The following is a 19,942-nucleotide window of genomic DNA, read 5'->3' on the forward strand; positions in this document are numbered from 1 at the left end:
TCTCTCATCTATTCATTCATATAAAGAAAGAACACCTACTGACATGTGAATAATCATAAATATTTAACCCATTAGAACAAAATCTAATAAAATGGTTACAATTTCACAATAGGAAAAACCAGAATTAAAACACAATACTACTTTCTATTCATCAAACTGGCAAACATCAAGAATATTTGGTACTGGAGGGATTGTGGAGAAAGAGGCACTCACACACTATGCTAAGTATGAATTCCTACAACTTTTTGGAAAAGTAACCTGGCAGTAGCTATTAAAACTGCACTCATCTCTTCTTACTAAGCCAATTTAGGAATATACTTTATGGAAATAAAAGTAGCAATACGTGAGTATGTTTGTCGCAGCACTATTTGTAGCAGCAAAAAAAATTAAAAACAGGATGCATGTCTCTCAACAGAGGATGCAAATCACGCTATACCTCCATACTACAGACTATCATGCAGCTATTAAAAGGAATAACTCAGGGGCTGGCCCGGTGGCATAGTGGTTAGGCTCGCATGCTCCGCTTTGGTGGCCTGAGTTTCGTGGGTTTGGATCTGTGGTGCGGCCCTACGCACTGCTCATCAAGCCATGCTGTGGCGGCGTTCCACAAACAAAAAATAGAGGAAGATGGGCACAGATTTAGCTCAAGGCTAATCTTCCTCAGCAAAAGGAGGAAGACTGGCAACAGATATTAGCTCAGGGGCAATCTTCCTCACCAAAAAAAAAAAAAAAAAAGGAATAACTCAGATTTATCAGTAATCACCCAGAAGACATCCATGATATATTGTTAGCTGGGAAAAAAAACAAGTGAAATATATATACACACATATACATAGCATGATCCCAGTGGAAGGAAAATCACAACACAAAACAAAATGATTAAAAATAAGGAAAAAAAAGCCTCCATTTGTGTATTTGTCTTCAGAGAGGTAGAGAAAGAGTAAAGATGAGATTTTGTTCCTTATATATTTCTATACTGTAACTTGTTTGTAGTAATCATCTAAAATAATTATTTTATCATAAAATCATCTAAATAATATCTGAAAAAATGCCTCCATGACCATATTAATTATGTAGAGAACATCACAATTACTTTGCTTCCTGAAAATAACTGCCATCTTATTAATTACAAAATCTGTTTGGCCTCCCTTCCTATGCATGTTTGAAGATAATTAATGGATACTTATTTAAGAATATACTTTAGGGGCTGGCCCCGTGGCGTAGCAGTTAAGTGTGCACACTCTGCTGCTGGTGGACCGGGTTCCGACCCTGGGTGCGCACCGATGCACCGCTTGTCAGGCCATGCTGTGGCGGCGTCCCATATAAAGTGGAGGAAGATGGGCACAGATGTTAGCCCAGGCCCAGTCTTCCTCAGGAAAAAGAGGAGGATTGGCATGGATGTTAGCTCAGGGCTGATATTCCTCACAAAAAAAGAAAAAAAGAATATACTTTAACTAAGATCCTTTTCACTTAATTGGATTAGCCTAATATCATACATAAGAATTTTCACTACATATACCACTTAATCATTTATGTAAAATGATGAACTACTGAAAAAAGAACAATTACGTTCACACAGATTTTCTTTCTTAAGCTGAAGAAATACCAACTGTTTGCTTTTAACAAATCTTTCATATTTGTGAGTATATATATAATGAAAGAAGTCATCAACTGATGAATATTCTAAACAGTTGTTCCTATGTGATTTTGAAATCTAGTCTGTGTTGACATTTGAAATTAAGGCTGAACTTTAGGCAAAAAAATTATGGAAGCTATAACGTGAAAGTACCACCCAGACAAAGCTGGCAACTTGCTCAATTGTACTTTCCTTTGACCCTGCTGTGAAGCTGCACGGACATTAAGCAAATCTGCCCTCTCTCAGCCACAATTTCTTCTTCTTTCTTTTACATGTATGACAGACTCTATCTATAAAGATGGCAATGATCATTTTTTCCCTCCTTGTATACATGCTGCTCCACCCACCAAGTGCTGGAATCTATTTCCTACCTCTTGAATCTGAGCTGTCATTATTACTTGCTTTAACCAATAAAATGTAGCAGAAGGGATCTGGGCCAGTTCTGGGCCTAGCCCTAAGAGTTTCAGCTTTCTCTCTGGAGGAAGCCAGCTGCCATGGAAGCAGTGTAACTACCTGAAACTACCATGCTATGAGAAAGCCCAAGTTAGCTAGCCATGTGGAGAGATCCTTGGTGGAAAACTGAGAATTCAGCTGTCAATGAACAAAGACCTCAGACATTTGACTCCAGTCAAGCTGTGCAAGCTAGTCTCCAGCCATTTGAACCCTCCGAAGGGACAGGAGAGATGAGCCACCCCTACTATGTCCTGTCCAAATTCCAGAACCAGACAACTGTAAACAAATAAAATGGTTATTTTAATCCACCAAATATTCAGGTAGTTTAGTTATGGCAAAAGATAACATAAACATCAGGAATAAGAGAGATACTTCTTATTGTTTTAAAGAAATGGTCTTTTATACTTTCAAAAGATTAAGGCTACACATCTAAGAGTAGCATAGGAAAGCACATGTTTGTGCTTATCAAAACATCTGTACTCCTTAAATAACAATTAAGATAGCCAATCCCACTCTTCAGGGCTCAAATGGCTATATGCTACGGCTGTTATTGACTTGTTTTTTAAACAGCTTCTACTGCCCTAAGATTTTACCTATCTATAAATTAGCAGATTTCTGTATATCACTCATAACACACGAATAGGTCAGAAGCTATTGCACAATTTCACTTCAGCAATATTTTAATAAATTTACCTTGTAAATCAAGTACCAGTAACTCCCCTCTTGTATATTCATAAGTCCAGTGGCTAAAGGCTAGCATGATCTCTTCCAGTGTATTAGTTGGAATAATCTCATCGCCATTATTATTGTTGTATTTTCTAAATTCTCCAGTCATACATTCTTCCACAGCAAACCACTGTCCTGCTGAATGGCAATACAGCAGGAAAACTTCAAGGAACCTTACGAAAAATAGTTATAGACATTACTAGTAGTTTTGTTAATAAAATTTTAATTGTTTGTTAAAATGGGTAAATAATTAAATATTCATCATCAATAATGAAAGTCAAAAGAGAATGCAATCCACATAACACTAAAAGATCCCAGAAAAATTTAAAGATTTACCTTGGAGAATACGGTATGGATTTGGGTTTCATTTGGTTGAAGGCAAATGTGAGCTTTTGTGCTGCTCTTTGTTGCTGAATTTCCTACAGAACAGAAAAAACAAACCCTTGTTCAACACTGAAACCAAGACTTTACTTGGTTTATCATACTTTAGAAGTGAAAACATGAAGCTCAAATAATGTTCAACTGTTATGCATTCACTAGCACTTACTCTGAGACAGAGATGTAGAACCGTATCTTCTTTATAAATACTTGACCATGTGTTAATCACATCAGGAAGAAAAGACTTGATAATATAAAGATGCCCTGATTTGAGGATGTCATGTTCTGACCAGGTACATTGTACTTTGACAGCTCTCCGTAAACCTCCTCCCATCTCTTCTTTACTTAAAAACTCTATTTTGGCACAGAGGCCTAGCTGTGACCAAGAAGACATGCTATTATTCAGTGTGTTGGGTGAACTCTCTTCCAAGCGATACACTGTGACAGGTTCACCTGCAACATGAATGGACACATTTTAAAGTCAAATCGTGACTCTTTAAAAATGAGATGGTAGAATAAAAATAAAAATCAGGTATCTTTGGTTAAGAGTAAGTAAGGAATAAAAGATGAGATGGACCAAGTTGTAGTTTTATAAAAGACGTTTAAGGGCAACAAATGCTCAGAAATCCAGAAATCTACCAATATCTCTAAATTCATGTGAATTTAGTAATGGTAAGTTTTGAAACTGTGAACATTTTCGAGAAAAACTTTTAGAAAGCAACTGGACTTTTAAACATTTCTAAATTCAACTTTTAGACAAGAGGTTAGAACTATCTGTCACATAAACTCTGTGATATCAATTTATCTATGCTTTCATTACCAGACAATGGATCAAGAGCTTTCCTGAATTAGAATACACCACTGCTAATGGATATGCCAGAAACAGAGAAATTCAATACTTTTTTTTTTTTTTAAAGAGTTTACTTATTTATTTTTTTTGTGAGGAAGGTCAGCCCTGAGCTAACATCTGATGCCAGTCCTCCTCTTTTTGCCACGGAAGATTGACCCTGGGCTAGCATCCGTGCCCATCTTCCTCCACTTTATATGGGACGCCACCACAGCATGGCTTGACAAGCGGTGCAGCAGTGCGTGCCGGGATCCGAACCTCCAAACCTGTGAACCCTCGGGCCGCTGAAACGGAGCCTGCAAACTTGACCACTAGGCCACCGGGCCGGCCCTGAGAAATTCAATACTTCTGATGCTTCCTTCTATTTAAGCATGAGTGACTCTTGTAGTAGTCAGGATAACTAAAATTTATATGAAATTGACACTTCTTAATGTGATTGTCCTTCTTTCTGTCACCATCTATGTTCTATATTATAGCTAAAACCACATATTAATAAAGAGTTTATTTTCTCTTTTATTTCTTTACTTTTCAGATTTACCTCTTGGAGGCACAGGTGTAAATGGAATGCTCTGGGATAATCTCATCAAATTATTTCTTTCCACAGCTGCATAAAAACGAAAGAGAAATAATGAAATCCCTGAAAGCTCAAAATATTACTAAATTTTGTTTTTAATATTACTGACCTGAGTAATAGTAATTTGTATCCATAACTGGCTTAAATGGAGAAGCGAGACCTAAAACGGCAAATAAACAAATGAGATCCTTTTAAAACTACTAACGCAGCATCAATTTTGCTCATACATTCTCTTATAATCATCCTAAGTTTCCTTCATGTAAAGCTCTCTTCACAAAAACAGAAAAAACAGGAATAAAATATGTCCATCATGCGCTATACTACCCTATTTCATTATGCCAGCTTAGTGGTAACTGCACTCAGACACCTGGAAGGGCAAAAGCACTGACGCTTCATGCTTTCCTTTCATAAACTGCATTCTTCCTAGAACTCCCACTCAAAAAAAAATATTTTTATCTCTTAGTTTTAGACCTTTGGGGACTAGGGCCTATAGCCATATAATCATTTTAATGGGTTGACCATGAGAAGATGAACTCCTGGAATGTGAAACATACCAAAAAAGCCCCTACTCCATCTCTAAATGTATTTGAGGACTTTACTTTTTAACTGTAGTGAGACAGATGCAGAATAAATTGAATCTGCTATGTGTTAAATCTCTAGAATATAAATGAAAAAGAACCTATTGTCTTGCAGGACAAGGAAGTTAGTCAACAGTTTTAATACTGTGTGATAAGTATAAAATACATATATGTGTGTGTGTAGATATACGTATGTACACACACACACACACACACACACTACAGAACAATAGAAGAGGGTAACCAAATGCCTCCTGGTTGAAGACCTACTCAGAGGAAGAGAACGGGGAAAAAAAGAGTAGTCTGGAAGGTAGTGGTGTGGTGAGGGCAACATTTGCAAAGGCATGGAATTGTTCAAGTGCATGCTATACTTGAGAAACTGCAAGTTGTTTAGTATGAATAGAACAGTGGTTTTCAATACTAATTTTATACAGGGATCAGAATCCTGTGAGGCTTTTTCAACATACACTTACCCAGATCTCACTTCAAAATATTCTAATTCTGTAGGTTTGTGTCATCATACAAGTGATTCTCTATAAGCATTCAGATATGCAACCACGATCGCAAATTAATGAGGAAGAGTACAGGCATACCTGTAGGAGGTAAAGCTACAGAAGCAGGAAATACCAAATTGTTAAGAGTCAAATATGCAATGCTAAGAAAGGATACTGAATTTTATCCAATGACAGTGGGAAAAATGTAAAGCAGAGGAGTGACAAGATCAGATCTTTTAGAAGAATCATTTTGGTGGCAGAATAGAAGATAGACTGGAAGGGAGCCCAAACTGGCACAAGTACTTTGAAAATCTTTTTGGCAGTAACTACTAAATGTGAACATATGCATACCCTACCACCTAGCAATTCCACTCCCAGGTATATAGCCAACAGAAAATAAATACCTATGTTTACCAAACAACACAAACAAGAATGCTCACAGCAGCACTATTCATAATAGCCATACACTGGGCTACTGAAATGCCCATCAAATAGTAGAATGGATAAATAAACTCAGTATATTCACACAAGGAAATATTGTATAGTAGTGAGAATGCACAAACTACCACTATAGACAATATTGATGCATCTCATAAACATATATTAGGAAGAAGCCAGACACAGAGAGTAAATATTGTATGACTCCATTTATATATTTCATGTATATATATATACACACACATACCCACACCCACACCCACATACATACACACAAGTAAAACTAACCTACTGTGATATTTAGGGGCAGGAAGTATAACAAGAAGAGGACACAAGGAACTGGGATATTGGCAAAACTCTGTTTTGTGATCAGGGTGCTGATTACAGGGGAATACGCAGTGAGAATTCACTGAGGTGGAGGCTTATCTGCACTTTTCTGTATGCATATCATACTTCAACAAAAAATTCAAAAAACGATGAAGGTGTGAACTGAGAGCAGCAGCAGGATGTACAGTGGAGGATGGATTCTAGAGATATTTGAGGTAAATACAACAGGACTTTGTGAGTGCAAGGTCAAGGGGATCAAGACTAACTCCCTCTCAGGGTTCACCTAGTCGACTCAAAGAGTATCATTTGCTAAAACAGGGAATATAAGGGAAGGCGCAGGCTGGGGAGCAGGGATGAAGGGGGGTGTGGTGACAGTACATAGATTATCATTCACATGGTGAGTTCATGTGTTTGTGAAACATCTATATTGAAGAGAAACCAGCTGAAGCAGAAGAACTTTTTACCACCTTGGCTTTGTCAAACATGAAGTCTAAAATTTCTTACCCAGGATAACGTGGTATTTGCTATAATAGATCATATATGATCCTCATTTCTTCACATTAAATCTACCACATAGACTCACCATTTAATGTTCCTTCTTCAGATGGCCTAAAGAAATATCAAAAAATATGTTATAAAACTTGTGCCACAATTTCAGTTTTGGCTACCACATAATTTTTTATTTTATGAAGTTATTTGATTATTTAATATAACATTATTAAAGGAACTGTGAGATTCAGATTCACTTTTGTTTGAATATTTGCCATTTCCTTTAAGCCAAATTCATAATGGATATGTATATATCCACATGCCTATACTTTATTAAAAACTTGTACCTCCAATTTATGCCTACATAAATATTATTCATAGTTTGGTGCCAAACTGAAGGTTCAGTACTAGAAGAGTAAAATATTCCATGACTTCTCTGTTGTGGAGATTCATTCCAGTACTAAAACAACACCTTGAAATACTTTGCAGGATTCTAAAAACACTTCAATAGAATTGATGGGCAAAGAACTAAGAGAATAGCAAACAGACGTCCTTTTGCAAAACTCAATTTCTAATGCTGAAAAAATGTGTTTCCAATGTTCAATATATTTATTTATAACAACATATATTGATACCAAGTAGAGGTTTTATTAATTCCACGGATTGCAGTGCAAATTAGAGAGAGAAGTGTAGTAGAAAGGAGAGTGACATGGGAATTAAGAAAAAATGGGATAGAGGCTTAGCTCTCCCATTACACAGCTATGTGGCCTTGCTCAGGACTAAAAGGACTAGATCCAGAAAGGCCCTCTGGAGTAGAGGACCTGTGCAGTCTCTTTCTAGCTCTTACATTCAATCTGATCCTGATGTCTATTGATTTTCATCTTAATAATATAAAATTTTTTTATAGGAAGTATTTTGATGCTAGCATCATCCTTTTGTCTGCTGCTGAAAACTACTCTTTTCTCAGCACCCAAAGAGCACTGATCAAATCCACCTTTCTGGGTACTTCAATGGGTCAGTATTCTGTAAGACAATGTTCTCTTGTTAGCTGAATTAACATTAACTTCAAGTATCCATTCTGTCTCTACATCCTACAGTTTTGGTTATAAAAGACATTATTCTCTGAAGAGATCTGATTACAGATAGGTCCAAACGCCATCTAGGGCCAGGATACCCAAAGAATTTGAACTGCAAACCAAAGGCACTTGGTTTATTTTCTTCTCTATTTATACACATCTATTTCTGATGCACAGAAGAAAATGGGGAAAACATTGTAGAATATATAATAATTTCCCTCATATTGGCTTCCCTTCTCAAGTAGTCCATATCAGAGAGTAACTCTACCACGCTTCCAGTACCAAATGGGTGTCAAAACAAGATGACATTTTTCTTAAATGTCCCTTGGAATCCTAAATATTAATTCCCAGGCTGGAAACACAGAGATTATCTTTGATTCTTCTTTATGTTTAACCTGTACTAAAAATTTTCATTTTCTGGGGATGATTACCTATCGGACTGCCTTTAGTTTCTACTTTTTGTTCTGGATTACCACATCAGCTTTCTAGTGGATATCCCTGTATGCAGGTTTTCTAAAGTATACTGTGTATTACTGCTCTATTATCCAAGTGTTTTCCAAAAGCAGATGCAAGGTTTGTTGATCAGAATGATGGGCAGAGAAGTTAAGTAAATGCAAAACTAAAGTGTCAAACTAGGGGGCCGGCCCTGTGGCTTAGCAGTTAAGTGCGGGCGCTCCGCTGCTGGCCGCCTGGGTTTGGATCTCGGGCGCGCACCAATGCACCGCTTGTCAGGCCATGCTGTGGCGGTGTCCCACATAAAGTAGAGGAAGATTGGCACGCATGTTAGCTCAGGGCCAGTCTTCCTCAGCAAAAAGAGGAGGATTGGCAGGCATGTTAGCTCAGGGCTGATCATCCTCACACACACACAAAAAATAAATAAAAAATAAAGTGTCAAACTAGGTCTTTGAATAAATTTATTCAAGAGCAAGTTGGAAACAGGACTAATAAAATCATAATTGTATCATTATAAGGAAGAGTTTAGTAGAGTTGTAATTATAGTATAACTAAACAAAATTAAAAATTTAAATGTATACATTAACTCATAATAAATGAGTTCCCCTAATTTCTTCTATGTAAAGATAGGAGATGCTAAAATAATCATCATCCATAGATAAAGGAGTGTTAAAGAGATGATGCGAATAGCAGAAAAAAGACAACATTCAATAACTATGATACTTTTCAGGCTAATGATGAGAAAAGGCTTACTTACATTTCTCTGTTTGATGGTCTATCTTGTAACCAATCCTTTAGTAAAAACCAAACACAAACAAAAAGTTAAAGAAAAAAAATCTCTAGATGAAGCATAACTGTTTAACCGTGGTTTTTTTCCTATAGTATGTTTTAAGAATGAAGGGCTGAAAAATCAATGAAGTCCTTGTTTCATATAACTGAACTAATAAGATAACAAATGGATATAATTACCATAAGGCCATTCCATAAGGTGGAATAAAGAATTTCACTAGTGTTATTTCCTACAACATAATTATAGTCCAGTCAGTTGTTTCTGATGATAATTTTTTTCTTAAAATATACATTTGTTTCTATGACTCTGAAAATATGTGCCCATTGCCAAAAGAAAAGCATATCCAAGTATAAAGGGAAAAATTAAAATCATGCAAACTGTGAATAAAGAAAATTACTAATAACATTCAGGCATATTTCAGTGAAGGCTTTTTCTGTGTATGTGCCTATGGTTTTTATTCTGCAGTTTCATAATGATATTTCTAGGTGTGGATTTATTTTTACTTTCCCAGTTTGGGACTTAACGCTTCTTGAATTTGAATCCTCATATATTTCATCAATTTGGAAAATTCTAAGCCATTTATAATCTCTTCAAATTCTGTCTACTCTCTCAAGGCCAATTTATTTTCCATGTCTCTTTACCTTTCATACATTTTCCATCTAATTATAATTCCTGTTACATTCTGGTCCAAATTCGTACTTCTCTGTTCAGCTTGCCTAACCTGTTATTTTAACGCCCACTGAGTTATTTTTTATTTCTAGATTGTTTTCAAATTTGCTAGTCTTTTTGAGTAGTATCTTTTCTTTTTTTCATATTTGTAATACTTTCTGTCTTTAATAACTTTAATCATACTTATTTTATAATTTGTAACCAATAATTCTGCTCTCAAGTTATTAGCAATCTCCTACTGTTTGTCTAAGTTTACTCCCATTAGTTTAACAATTTGGCACTGTGAAATCATATTCAACGGAGCTCTGTGGCAAAATTGTGCAACTCAGGTTCGGGATAGGTCCTTCCAGAAAGGAGGAATTGTTAAACTCTGTGTTCACTAACCCCCTTTCCCCATTGAAACAGTTATTTTTAATAACATGATTTTTAATAATACAATCTATCTCCTTACAGCAGAATGTAAGTTAATATGTTCTTGACAATCCAGCATCATAATTATGATCACTCATTTCTATACTTGACTACAAAGGAGCAATTTTTATCCTTTCTCCCAAGCTATTTGTCTTGGTTGCCAGAGTCTGCTTTTAAAGAGTGTTTGTAAAATCAAATATTACCTCAACTGGCTGAGAATGACCTGATATAATTAGTTTCAATTTAAACAGAAATTCCTGCCTTTCTTTTGCGTAAATTTTTCTTTAAAAATTTCTGACTATTCACTACAGGAAGAAACTCTTATATAACTGCTACACATGCACTGATGTCAGTTTTCTAGGGTAAAAGTTTTTTTTGAAAGCTAGATATAATCTCAAATATCATCATCTTTTAGCTCTTCTCTAATATGGTATTTAAAAATATACATTTGTTTAACTGAAATGTACAAACCGGTAATAAAGCTGCTTTGGAATCTACTTCATGAGTTTCCTCTGCAGATGGCCTTCTACTGCTACTTTCCACTTAGAGAAAAAAAAAAAAAAAAAAGTTACACAACTAAAATTTTTAAAAATACCAGTTAACCAAACACAAAGTGTTTCTAGGCATAGTATAACTTTCATAAGATTAACTTATCCTGTTCCTAACACTGCTGAACATAAGCATTACATGAGGCCCACAGGTATCTTGGCAGGACATCAAAATTATTCAATTTATTTTTCTGAAAAGGCACTAAGAAACAAAAGAGTATAAAGGAAAAAGTCTTGCTCTTCCCCTGCTTTCTAATTTCTCGTGTACCCTTCCAGGGATATTTTGTTTGTTTGTGTGTGTGTATATACTCCCCTCCTATATATATATATATATATATATATATATATATATATATATTTTTTTTTTTTTACAGAAATGGTAGCATAATAATATATATTATATATCTTGGGGGTTTTTGCTGTTGGTTTTTTAACTTCAAGCTTGGAGATCTTTATCAGTACTCAGAGGACTTCTCTATTCTATTTTGATGCTACACTGAACTTCATACTATGCATATACAAAAATTTATTTAACTAAACTCCTACTGATGGACATTTGGTCTCATTTCAATCTCTTGCTACAACAAACAATGTTGAAATTAATAATCTTATATATACATCATTTGACAGTAATGGAAAAAAAAGAATAGTTCATCTTTCCCTTCTGATTTAAGATGCCACCTTTGTCATATCTTGTTTACCCCAAACAAACTTCAGAATTAAGCCTATTTTTAAAAAAATAGTCAGAATGTCAAAGAACAAATTAACTTGGAGAGAATTTACAACTTCATGATACAATAAAGGAAAACCTCAGATGACTAGTGAAGGGAAATCGTAGAACAAAAGTTGTATTCCAAGTGTAGAGGGCAAAAAGACCAGACTGAAGTACATTAGAAGACTCTGGGCAAAACTTTTTCAAGATGATGCAGCTGACAGAATACATTATATATCTGAGTAACCTGAAGAAATGTAGTCAAATAGCAGAGAATCTAGTGTTGATCTAGCCAAAATTATGATCTAACTACATTGGTGGGGAAAGGGTAAAGGCATGTGTTTTGGGAACAGAGAGCAAGGGGAAAAAAAGAGGTCAATCCTTGCCTTCTTTAGTGGGAGGTCAATAGATATTGTCTAAAACTGACATACAAGGATGCAAAATTATAAGCATGCTAACTTTAGAAATAACATCCATGTTATCCGAAAATAATGAGTTTTATTTCTTCCCTCCGAACCCTTCTACCATTTATTTTTCTTCCCTTATCTCTCTGGCTAGAATGTTAAATAGGAACGGCAATAGCCAGAATCCTTGTCTTGTTCCCCATCTTGAGCTTTCAGTATTTCATTATGAAGTATAATATTTGTGATAACGTTTTGTAGATACTCTTTATTCAGATTAAGGAAAACTCCATTCTATTCTTCCTTTTCTAAAAGTTTTAATCATGAATGGATGTTGAATTTCATCAAATGCCTTTTCTGCAGCTATTGAGATGATCATATGATTTTTTTCCTTTAATCTGTTACTATAGGCACATAATTGAAAGGTTGAATAACAGTAAATTTACGTGCATATATAACTTTGACTCATAAAAAGCATGATATGGAAACACCCCCAGGCCATTTAATTTTTAAATGAAAAATGAAAGGTGCAGAACAATATGTATGGTATGCTACCTTTTGTGTAAAAGATGAGAGAGAGAACAACTATATTGTCATATATGATTGTATAAGCATGAAACTAGAGGATAAACAAAAATAACAGTGTTATGTGTGGGGCTGGAGTGAGGGAGACTGATTTTCAAAGTGCTTGTGTGTGTCTATTTTAATTTTGAACCAAATAAATGTATTAGCTATTTTTAAAAGTTAAATTAGAAAAATATGTTGACGAAATGACTATACAGAATAAACACAACAGATTCATTTGTAAAAGTTAAAGACATCAGACCTGTAAAAAGCACATCTTTATATTTTATCTTTAGGGATTAAACAATTTGTAAAAAATATTAGAACATTAGGATTGTGTTTTATTCAAGGTTACAGCAACAATGACGGACCAGAATCTTCATTTTCTGACTATCGAAACATTCATTGCTCAGGTGGTATGATACACATAAAATACATTTAAAGCTTAAATGAGTATAGTTGCTAAGATAATTCAAGTATCAAAACACTTACCTTGTTCTGAATGAAGAGGAAGAGAAGTTTTGTGACACTCAGTAAATCCAGCATGAGACCTCACGTGTTTCAAAGTGTTTTCAGAAGGAATATCATTCTGCATATTGTACATAAGACAAAATTTGAAAACAATTGAACTGAATTTCAAATCACTGTTCTAAGTAGTATGAGAGCCTCTAGATTTATTAGCTCAATATGCTTTATTCTACCTGGACACCAGAAGGTATAGTACAGATTACAGTTACTTTCTTTAATGTCAATCCCCAAAATTGCATCAAAATACGCTAACCTGCTTACAGTTCATAAATCCATCTGAATGACTCCTTTTTCATAGTAATACAAGTTCATAAAAAATTTGGGGGAAAAAACAGGAAAAGGTAGGGAAAATAATAAAACATTTATCAATTCTCTGAAAAAAGAAAAAGCTACTATTTTACACTAACATGGACGATTTGGAGGGAGAAGGAGTGGAGGGGTGACTTCATTTTGGCAGTTTTGGTAGCCTTCTTATTGATTTGTATGAGCTGTTTACATAACAAAGATCTATATGATTATTATTTGTCAAATTTCAATTTTTTTTTCAAATTTGTTTTGACTTATGTATGCTTTACATTTTTAGGTACTTAAATCTCTTTGCATCCTTCCCTTAATATTTTCTATTCTTTGTACGTTTAGAAAGCCCTCCTGGCTTTACTGACTTAACATTTCTATTTTTTTAAGTTTTTTATGATTTGAATTTTTACTTTAAAATCTGGGATTCATCAGAGCTTATAAAGTGATATGAGAACATAAGACTTTTCCAAATTTCTACCTAATTGTCCAATTTGTATTTATCAACAAAGCATTCCCTTTCTCATCAATTTCTAATCCAACCCTTCTTATTAAATTCTTATTTGTAGAAGGGTTATTTTGGAGTCACCAAAATGTTTTGCTAAATATTCGTGTTTCAACTACTCTACCTGTATAATATTTTAGTATCTAATAACCAACTCTCCCTCACTTTCTTCTTTTTACCTATTCATTTTTCCAGATGAAGTAATGAATTGCATTAAAATATGGGGAAGATCTGATACCTTCATGATGTTTCCTCTCTTCAACTATAAAGAGGTCACACTATTATGCAACTTTAAGATTTTATTTATTTATTTATGTTCCCCCCAAAGCCCCAGTAGATAGTTGTATGGCATAGCTGCACATCCTTCTAGTTGCTGTATGTGGGACGCGGCCTCAGCATGGCCGGAGAAGCGGTGCATCAGTGCGCGCCCGGGATCCGAACCCCGGCCGCCAGCAGCAGAGAGCACACACTTAACCGCTAAGCCACGGGGCCCACCCCTATGCAACTTTAAAATACTTCCAAACCTCTATCACCTCTCAGAAACAGTGAGTTTAAAAATATTACTACCACAATAAACTATACCTTCATTAAATAAATTTAAAACTTTAGATGCTCCATGCTCCACACTCTTCATACTACAGCTGATTTATACAACTGAGCAAAAGAGTACTAACCTTCTTCCTGTAGTCACCAAGCAATTCTTAATTTCCTTTCTGATTTTAGTTGTTTCTTTTGGAAACAGTTCTAGCTATTTCTTATTTGCTTTATTTAAGTACTTTCCTTGATATACACCCTTTGATGCAATGACATATCAGTTTCACAGAACGATGGTTCTGTGACAGAAATTCTAGCATGGAATTAATGAGTGGGCTTCAAGTTATTTCTAAAACTCTACACTTTAATAGAAAAAATTTTATGTATGTGCATTTTTCTGGGAAGAGGGTCTGTAGTTTTTATTAGATTTTCAAAGGGGTGTATAACTCACAAATGTTCAAGAACTCAGTCTCCGATCATCATGAGCTAGAACTCATTATTCTATTATTACAGTTTCAGTTCTTTTCCTCTAATTGCTCAAAATTGTTGAATTCAAAGCATAGCCACCACTTTTCTGCCCACTCACAGAAACTTGTAATTTCTTCTTGTTTTTACCAGTAAGTTATCTGCTCACTGAAAAGTTTTCAGCATACTCCTGCTTTAAGTTCATTTAATAGGTTCACTGCTAAAAGGTGAAACCTGTGGAGAAACCCTGATAGCTTACGCTTTCATCCTACATGATTTCCGATGCACATTAAGTGCTTCACAACAGGAAAATGATGCCACCAGAGTGTGGTGATACAATTCTCTCAATTGTTGTGACACCTTGTTAAAGACATTTTAAAAGTTCAACAAAATAAAAATTAGAGCATGACAGCCTAAGTCAGGGTAATTGCTACTAAGGATTGAGAGGAGCAGAGATACTAAAAAAAATTTTTAGGAAGCAAAACCAGTTAGATTTGGCAGGAGAACTAGCAGTGCCGTTTTGCCTCGGTAAACTAGAATGCTGATGTTATTAAGAGAGGTAGAAAATACAGGAGGAGAAGTATGTCTGCTGAGCAGGGAGATGACGATGAATTTGAGGTTTTGACATGCTAAGTTTGACGACTCTAAGAGTTCCACCTCATGAGCAGTTCTAACCTTTTACTGTGGTGTCATGCCAATTCTTTCGTCAGAATTACTCCAAAGATTTACTTTCCCCATATCCACCCCCAGCCCTCAGTCTTCCTGGCAAAACTCCAACTGTTGATATGGCTACTAAAAATTCATGCTATTTTCAACTCTGTAGCTAAGAAGTCATATTCTTGGTTTTCTCTTGACTTCTTAACAACTCCACACAACGGTTCCTCTAAACCTTCTCTACCTTGTGTACTCCACTCCAGCTTCCACAAACTTCACTAGAAAAGTAAACGCCTTAAAAGTATCAATGAATTCCCCAGATTACCTTTTATCCCCTTTAATTTAAAAAAAAATTTGTATATTTATATACAATAAAACACACAGATCTTAAGTGATAAGTTAAAGAGTTTTAGCATGATTTCTTTCCAACTCAAAATATCCATATGACAATCCTCTGTCAGTCCTCCTATCTTAAAAGAAGTTATACTTTTCTTCCTAAGAATATCATCCTTGAGTGCTTGATTTCACTCCTTCTATGTCCCCTTGCTTTCTAAATTATAATTCCAATCAGCTCTCTCTCCCTGTAAGAAACTCAAAGATAAAACAAGAGATACAATTTTAAAAAAAAACTTTGGTTTCCCTATTGGTTCCTTTCCCTCATATTAAAACATTCATAAATTTACTAAGCAAATTAAGAAAAAAACAAAAGCCTTTAATAAGTCTGCTACTCATTCAAGCTCTTGAACCATTTTGTTACTGTTGAATATAATGATATTAATTCCTCTATTCTCTTACAATCTCCACAATTTTTATTTTGCATCCTCCAATATACTAAAATCGCATTCATGTAGGCCACTTAATTCAGTGGTCTAAGATCTTATTCTAGACTTCTCTGAAGTATCAGCAACTACTATACATTCTCCCTTCTTGAAATTCTCCTGCATTGGTTCTGTGATGGCTGCTTCAATATCATAACTGCCACTCTATGAATGTTAACTCATTGTACCTTTTTTCTCTTCTTAATTCCCAAGAAGTGGGAACATCTGAATCTCAGGTTTACTCTTCACCTTGACCTTCTCTCTTTTGAAGATATCCTATGGCAGTATATATCATTCCTCTTGGTTTCTCTCTCAAGCTGTAGTCTTACATTTTCAACTATCATTTAGATACTCCTATGTTACTGGCTTGCTGTTCTCTCACATTTAATTATTCTAAACAGAATCTAATCCCTCCCATACTAATTCACATTCTTTCCAATTTGCCTATTTCTACACATGGTACCACAACAGTCACTATTATCTGGGCTTGGAAACTTTTCTTTCCATTTCCATGCGTCTATGTCAAGATCTGAGTACTCCTCTCCTGAGTTATGATTAAAACTTCCCAATAATCTCCTGTGCTTATGGTTCTCCCATTCATCCTGTATGCTGTTGCTGGATTAATGGTCCGACAAGGATAATCAAAAATCTTCAATGGCATGTGACTAAGTATTCTCCCTTTGAAATTTCAGAGCAAATGATGTGTGCTATTTCTAGGCCTGGCTCACAAAAACCTCCTGTGCTTCTCTTTCCCTTTTCCTTCTGTTAGCTGCATGCAAATGATTACAGGACCTTGGTGGGTGGCAGAGCCATAAGATGGAAGAGGCAGTGTTAGCCTATATTCCCAAATGACTGTATGGAGAAGAGTCATCCCACATACAAGAAATATACTTCTAATCCCCCCTTAATGCTGGACCATTTTATAGCCCTATCTCCTACTCCCTTAGATGATAAGCGTATTCACTAGTCAAACTAACATTTCCTTTACCATGTTCTATATATCCTCTGTCTCTGCCATTTTGTCTCTGAAATACCCTTTTGTCTATAGAACTGCCTACCTTTCTACAGCTTTTAAGAAATCCTACCTCCTTTATGCAGTTTTCTCTGACATCTTCAGCTAGAAATATTTTCCCTCCTCTAAACAAGTACACATAAGTACAAAGCTCTAGTCTTGTGATACAGTCATTTAAGTGCACAGGTTTGGAGTCAAACCTGGGGTCAAATACCATGTCAGGCACTAATGCCTATATTAGTAAGTTTTATTACTAGTTGCTAAAGGGTATCAATAAATATCTCTTAAATTCTTGGACTCCAAGTACCCAACTACAAAATTAAAACATTTAAAAAATTACTTTCACTAATTAAAACTGAACAAATATACTACCCAAATTATAATGTACATCCCACTTGAACAGTTAATTTTACTATAAGGAAGGATTAAAATAAGAGGCCTTGAGCTCTCATGGACTAAATAATATACTGGGTCTGGATTTTCAATGAAAGGATATTTGCATTTAGGAAAAAGAGAATGTGCTAAGAAATTTTATTAAGCTTAAATAATTCCAAATTATAAACAGCATTACTGAAACTTACGAAGGTCCATAAAACACTTCATTTACGTATAAAAACCACTTCAGTTAAAACCTGATCAAGAAAAACCATATGTGGAATGTAGATATATCATGTCTATATTTTAAGAATTATAAAACCAACTTTGGTAGAGATCTGTCTGGTCTTCATTCTACTTATTACTTTTTCTCATTCCTTTCTTCTTCCCTTCTTTTTCTTTTCCTCATCATGTGTCAACTAAGGCTACCTAAATGCACTTAATCCATTTATTTAGTTCTCTCCTTCTCTTTAAGGCATTACATATATAATGGAAAATTCTGATCTTTAGAAGTATGCCACAGAATTAAAACGGTTACAAAACATCATGCAAATTATAGTCTTATAACTCCACTGAACTAATACCTACTTCTTCCATCTAAAGGTATATGCATATTTTAAGCTGACTTTCTAACTCTCACATGTACCAAAGAAACTTTACCTGATATTTACGCATATGTGAATACTCCATAATTGTATTTCTTATGTCATTCTGCTGGTCCTATTTGAGGTAAGAAATACAAACTTAAAGGCAAATATGGAAAGAAAAAGAACCCCATGTAATCATTACATCTCAGTTTGCATATAATCACCAATTAAATACTAAGTTAACAATATCTGATTAACAGACATTAAACTAAGTTATTCATTTTAGTACAATATTTGAATCAGAATATATGCTATTAAAAATACAAATGTTAGTATTTCTATCATCAAAATGCACTTCAGTCTACCTTTTATATGAAGGGTAATAATTAATATGTCTTGAGAGCAATTACACAATTAACTATGGATCAAATGAGGAACAGTCATTCACAGAAACTCTTATATTATGTCATTATCATTTCCTTGGCTTTAGCTTTACGAAAAATGTTTTCATTTTATTTGTCACTTGATCATTCCACAACTTAAGTTCTTTAAGGGATAGAGAAGCTTAACACTCTTCCACAATCCTTTTACTTATCTCGGTGCAGCTGTGTTATTACCCTTAAGCCTCTAAATAGTTATGGGTAACTATGAAAGCAACAGTTAAGCAATAAAAACCAATTTTCAGCCGGGAAACACACCTTTTTCACCAGTTATTCTATACATTTTAAAACTTATTTAACAAACACTTATTACCTTACACTTGCACATTATACTGTAGTTACTGGCATATTCAGCTCTTTATTATTAGACTACAGCCTCCCTGAGAGCCAGGGTTATGTTCTAATAAACTTTTGGGCCTGGGAAAGAGTTGAGTTCAAAAAGTATTTAGTCAATGGAAAATGTACAGGAACAAGTATTTTTAAAAACAGAAATGTTAAATAGGTGACGTTTTTTATTTTAGTTAATAAAAAAATGCAAGCTATTTGCACCTTTTTTCATATTCCTCAGTTGTTTCTTCTTTTTTTCAAATTGTGTATAGCTTCAAATATTTGGGATCATGTTGATGATGGTCTCTCCTAAAACTGCATTTTTACTGAAAAAAATGTTTACTTCTCTTTTGAACTCTACTCCAAAATAGCGAAATAAAGTTGAATTGTACTGTTGTAACTATTTACTTACAGATAACATTTCTTTTATCTTGTTTGCCGTTTCTTTAAACTTCTGTAAATCCATGCTATCTCTGTGTCCTTTAAGAGCAAAAAAAAAAATTACAACAAAAAAATTTGTTTTTTCTTATCTATCAAATAACGTCATGGCCTACAGTCTATACAAACAAGTGATTTATGTTGTTTTCCAAGTAGTTTTGATGGCTCTGTAGTTTCCCATAGCTCTTTTGATAAATATTGAAAATATCTGTCAAGAAGATGAGTAGTTCAGTTTACAGTAACAGCAAAAGTCAAAGGCCTCCTAAAAGAATCCAACATGTGATATGAAGGGAACTGCTTGAAAATTAAAATGAAAAATGGAGAGCGATCATTTTTACTGTTAATAAAATATAAAAGCATTATATATAGTATATATTACATATGCATGACATATACATATA

At 34.7% G+C, this 19,942-nt stretch overlaps 1 protein-coding gene across 1 annotated transcript in view; it reads right to left on the bottom strand.

The window, feature by feature from the left end:
- TRPM7 (transient receptor potential cation channel subfamily M member 7) overlaps nucleotides 1–19,942 on the bottom strand; it is a 94,362-nt gene that overhangs the window by 12,492 nt on the left and 61,928 nt on the right. Inside the window, exons 24-34 of the mRNA XM_014780713.2 lie at nucleotides 19,516–19,583; nucleotides 18,410–18,469; nucleotides 13,057–13,153; nucleotides 10,811–10,881; nucleotides 9,227–9,261; nucleotides 7,035–7,060; nucleotides 4,724–4,774; nucleotides 4,579–4,644; nucleotides 3,363–3,646; nucleotides 3,152–3,234; nucleotides 2,783–2,988 (exon numbers count right to left, since the gene is read on the bottom strand). Coding sequence (XP_014636199.2) covers nucleotides 2,783–2,988; nucleotides 3,152–3,234; nucleotides 3,363–3,646; nucleotides 4,579–4,644; nucleotides 4,724–4,774; nucleotides 7,035–7,060; nucleotides 9,227–9,261; nucleotides 10,811–10,881; nucleotides 13,057–13,153; nucleotides 18,410–18,469; nucleotides 19,516–19,583 — 1,047 coding nt within the window. The remainder of the gene's footprint in view (nucleotides 1–2,782; nucleotides 2,989–3,151; nucleotides 3,235–3,362; nucleotides 3,647–4,578; nucleotides 4,645–4,723; nucleotides 4,775–7,034; nucleotides 7,061–9,226; nucleotides 9,262–10,810; nucleotides 10,882–13,056; nucleotides 13,154–18,409; nucleotides 18,470–19,515; nucleotides 19,584–19,942) is intronic.

This window comes from Ceratotherium simum, chromosome 3, assembly GCF_057802395.1.
Source record: "Ceratotherium simum simum isolate JZ-2026a chromosome 3, ASM5780239v1, whole genome shotgun sequence".
In the NCBI taxonomy this organism is placed as follows: Eukaryota; Metazoa; Chordata; class Mammalia; order Perissodactyla; family Rhinocerotidae; genus Ceratotherium; species Ceratotherium simum.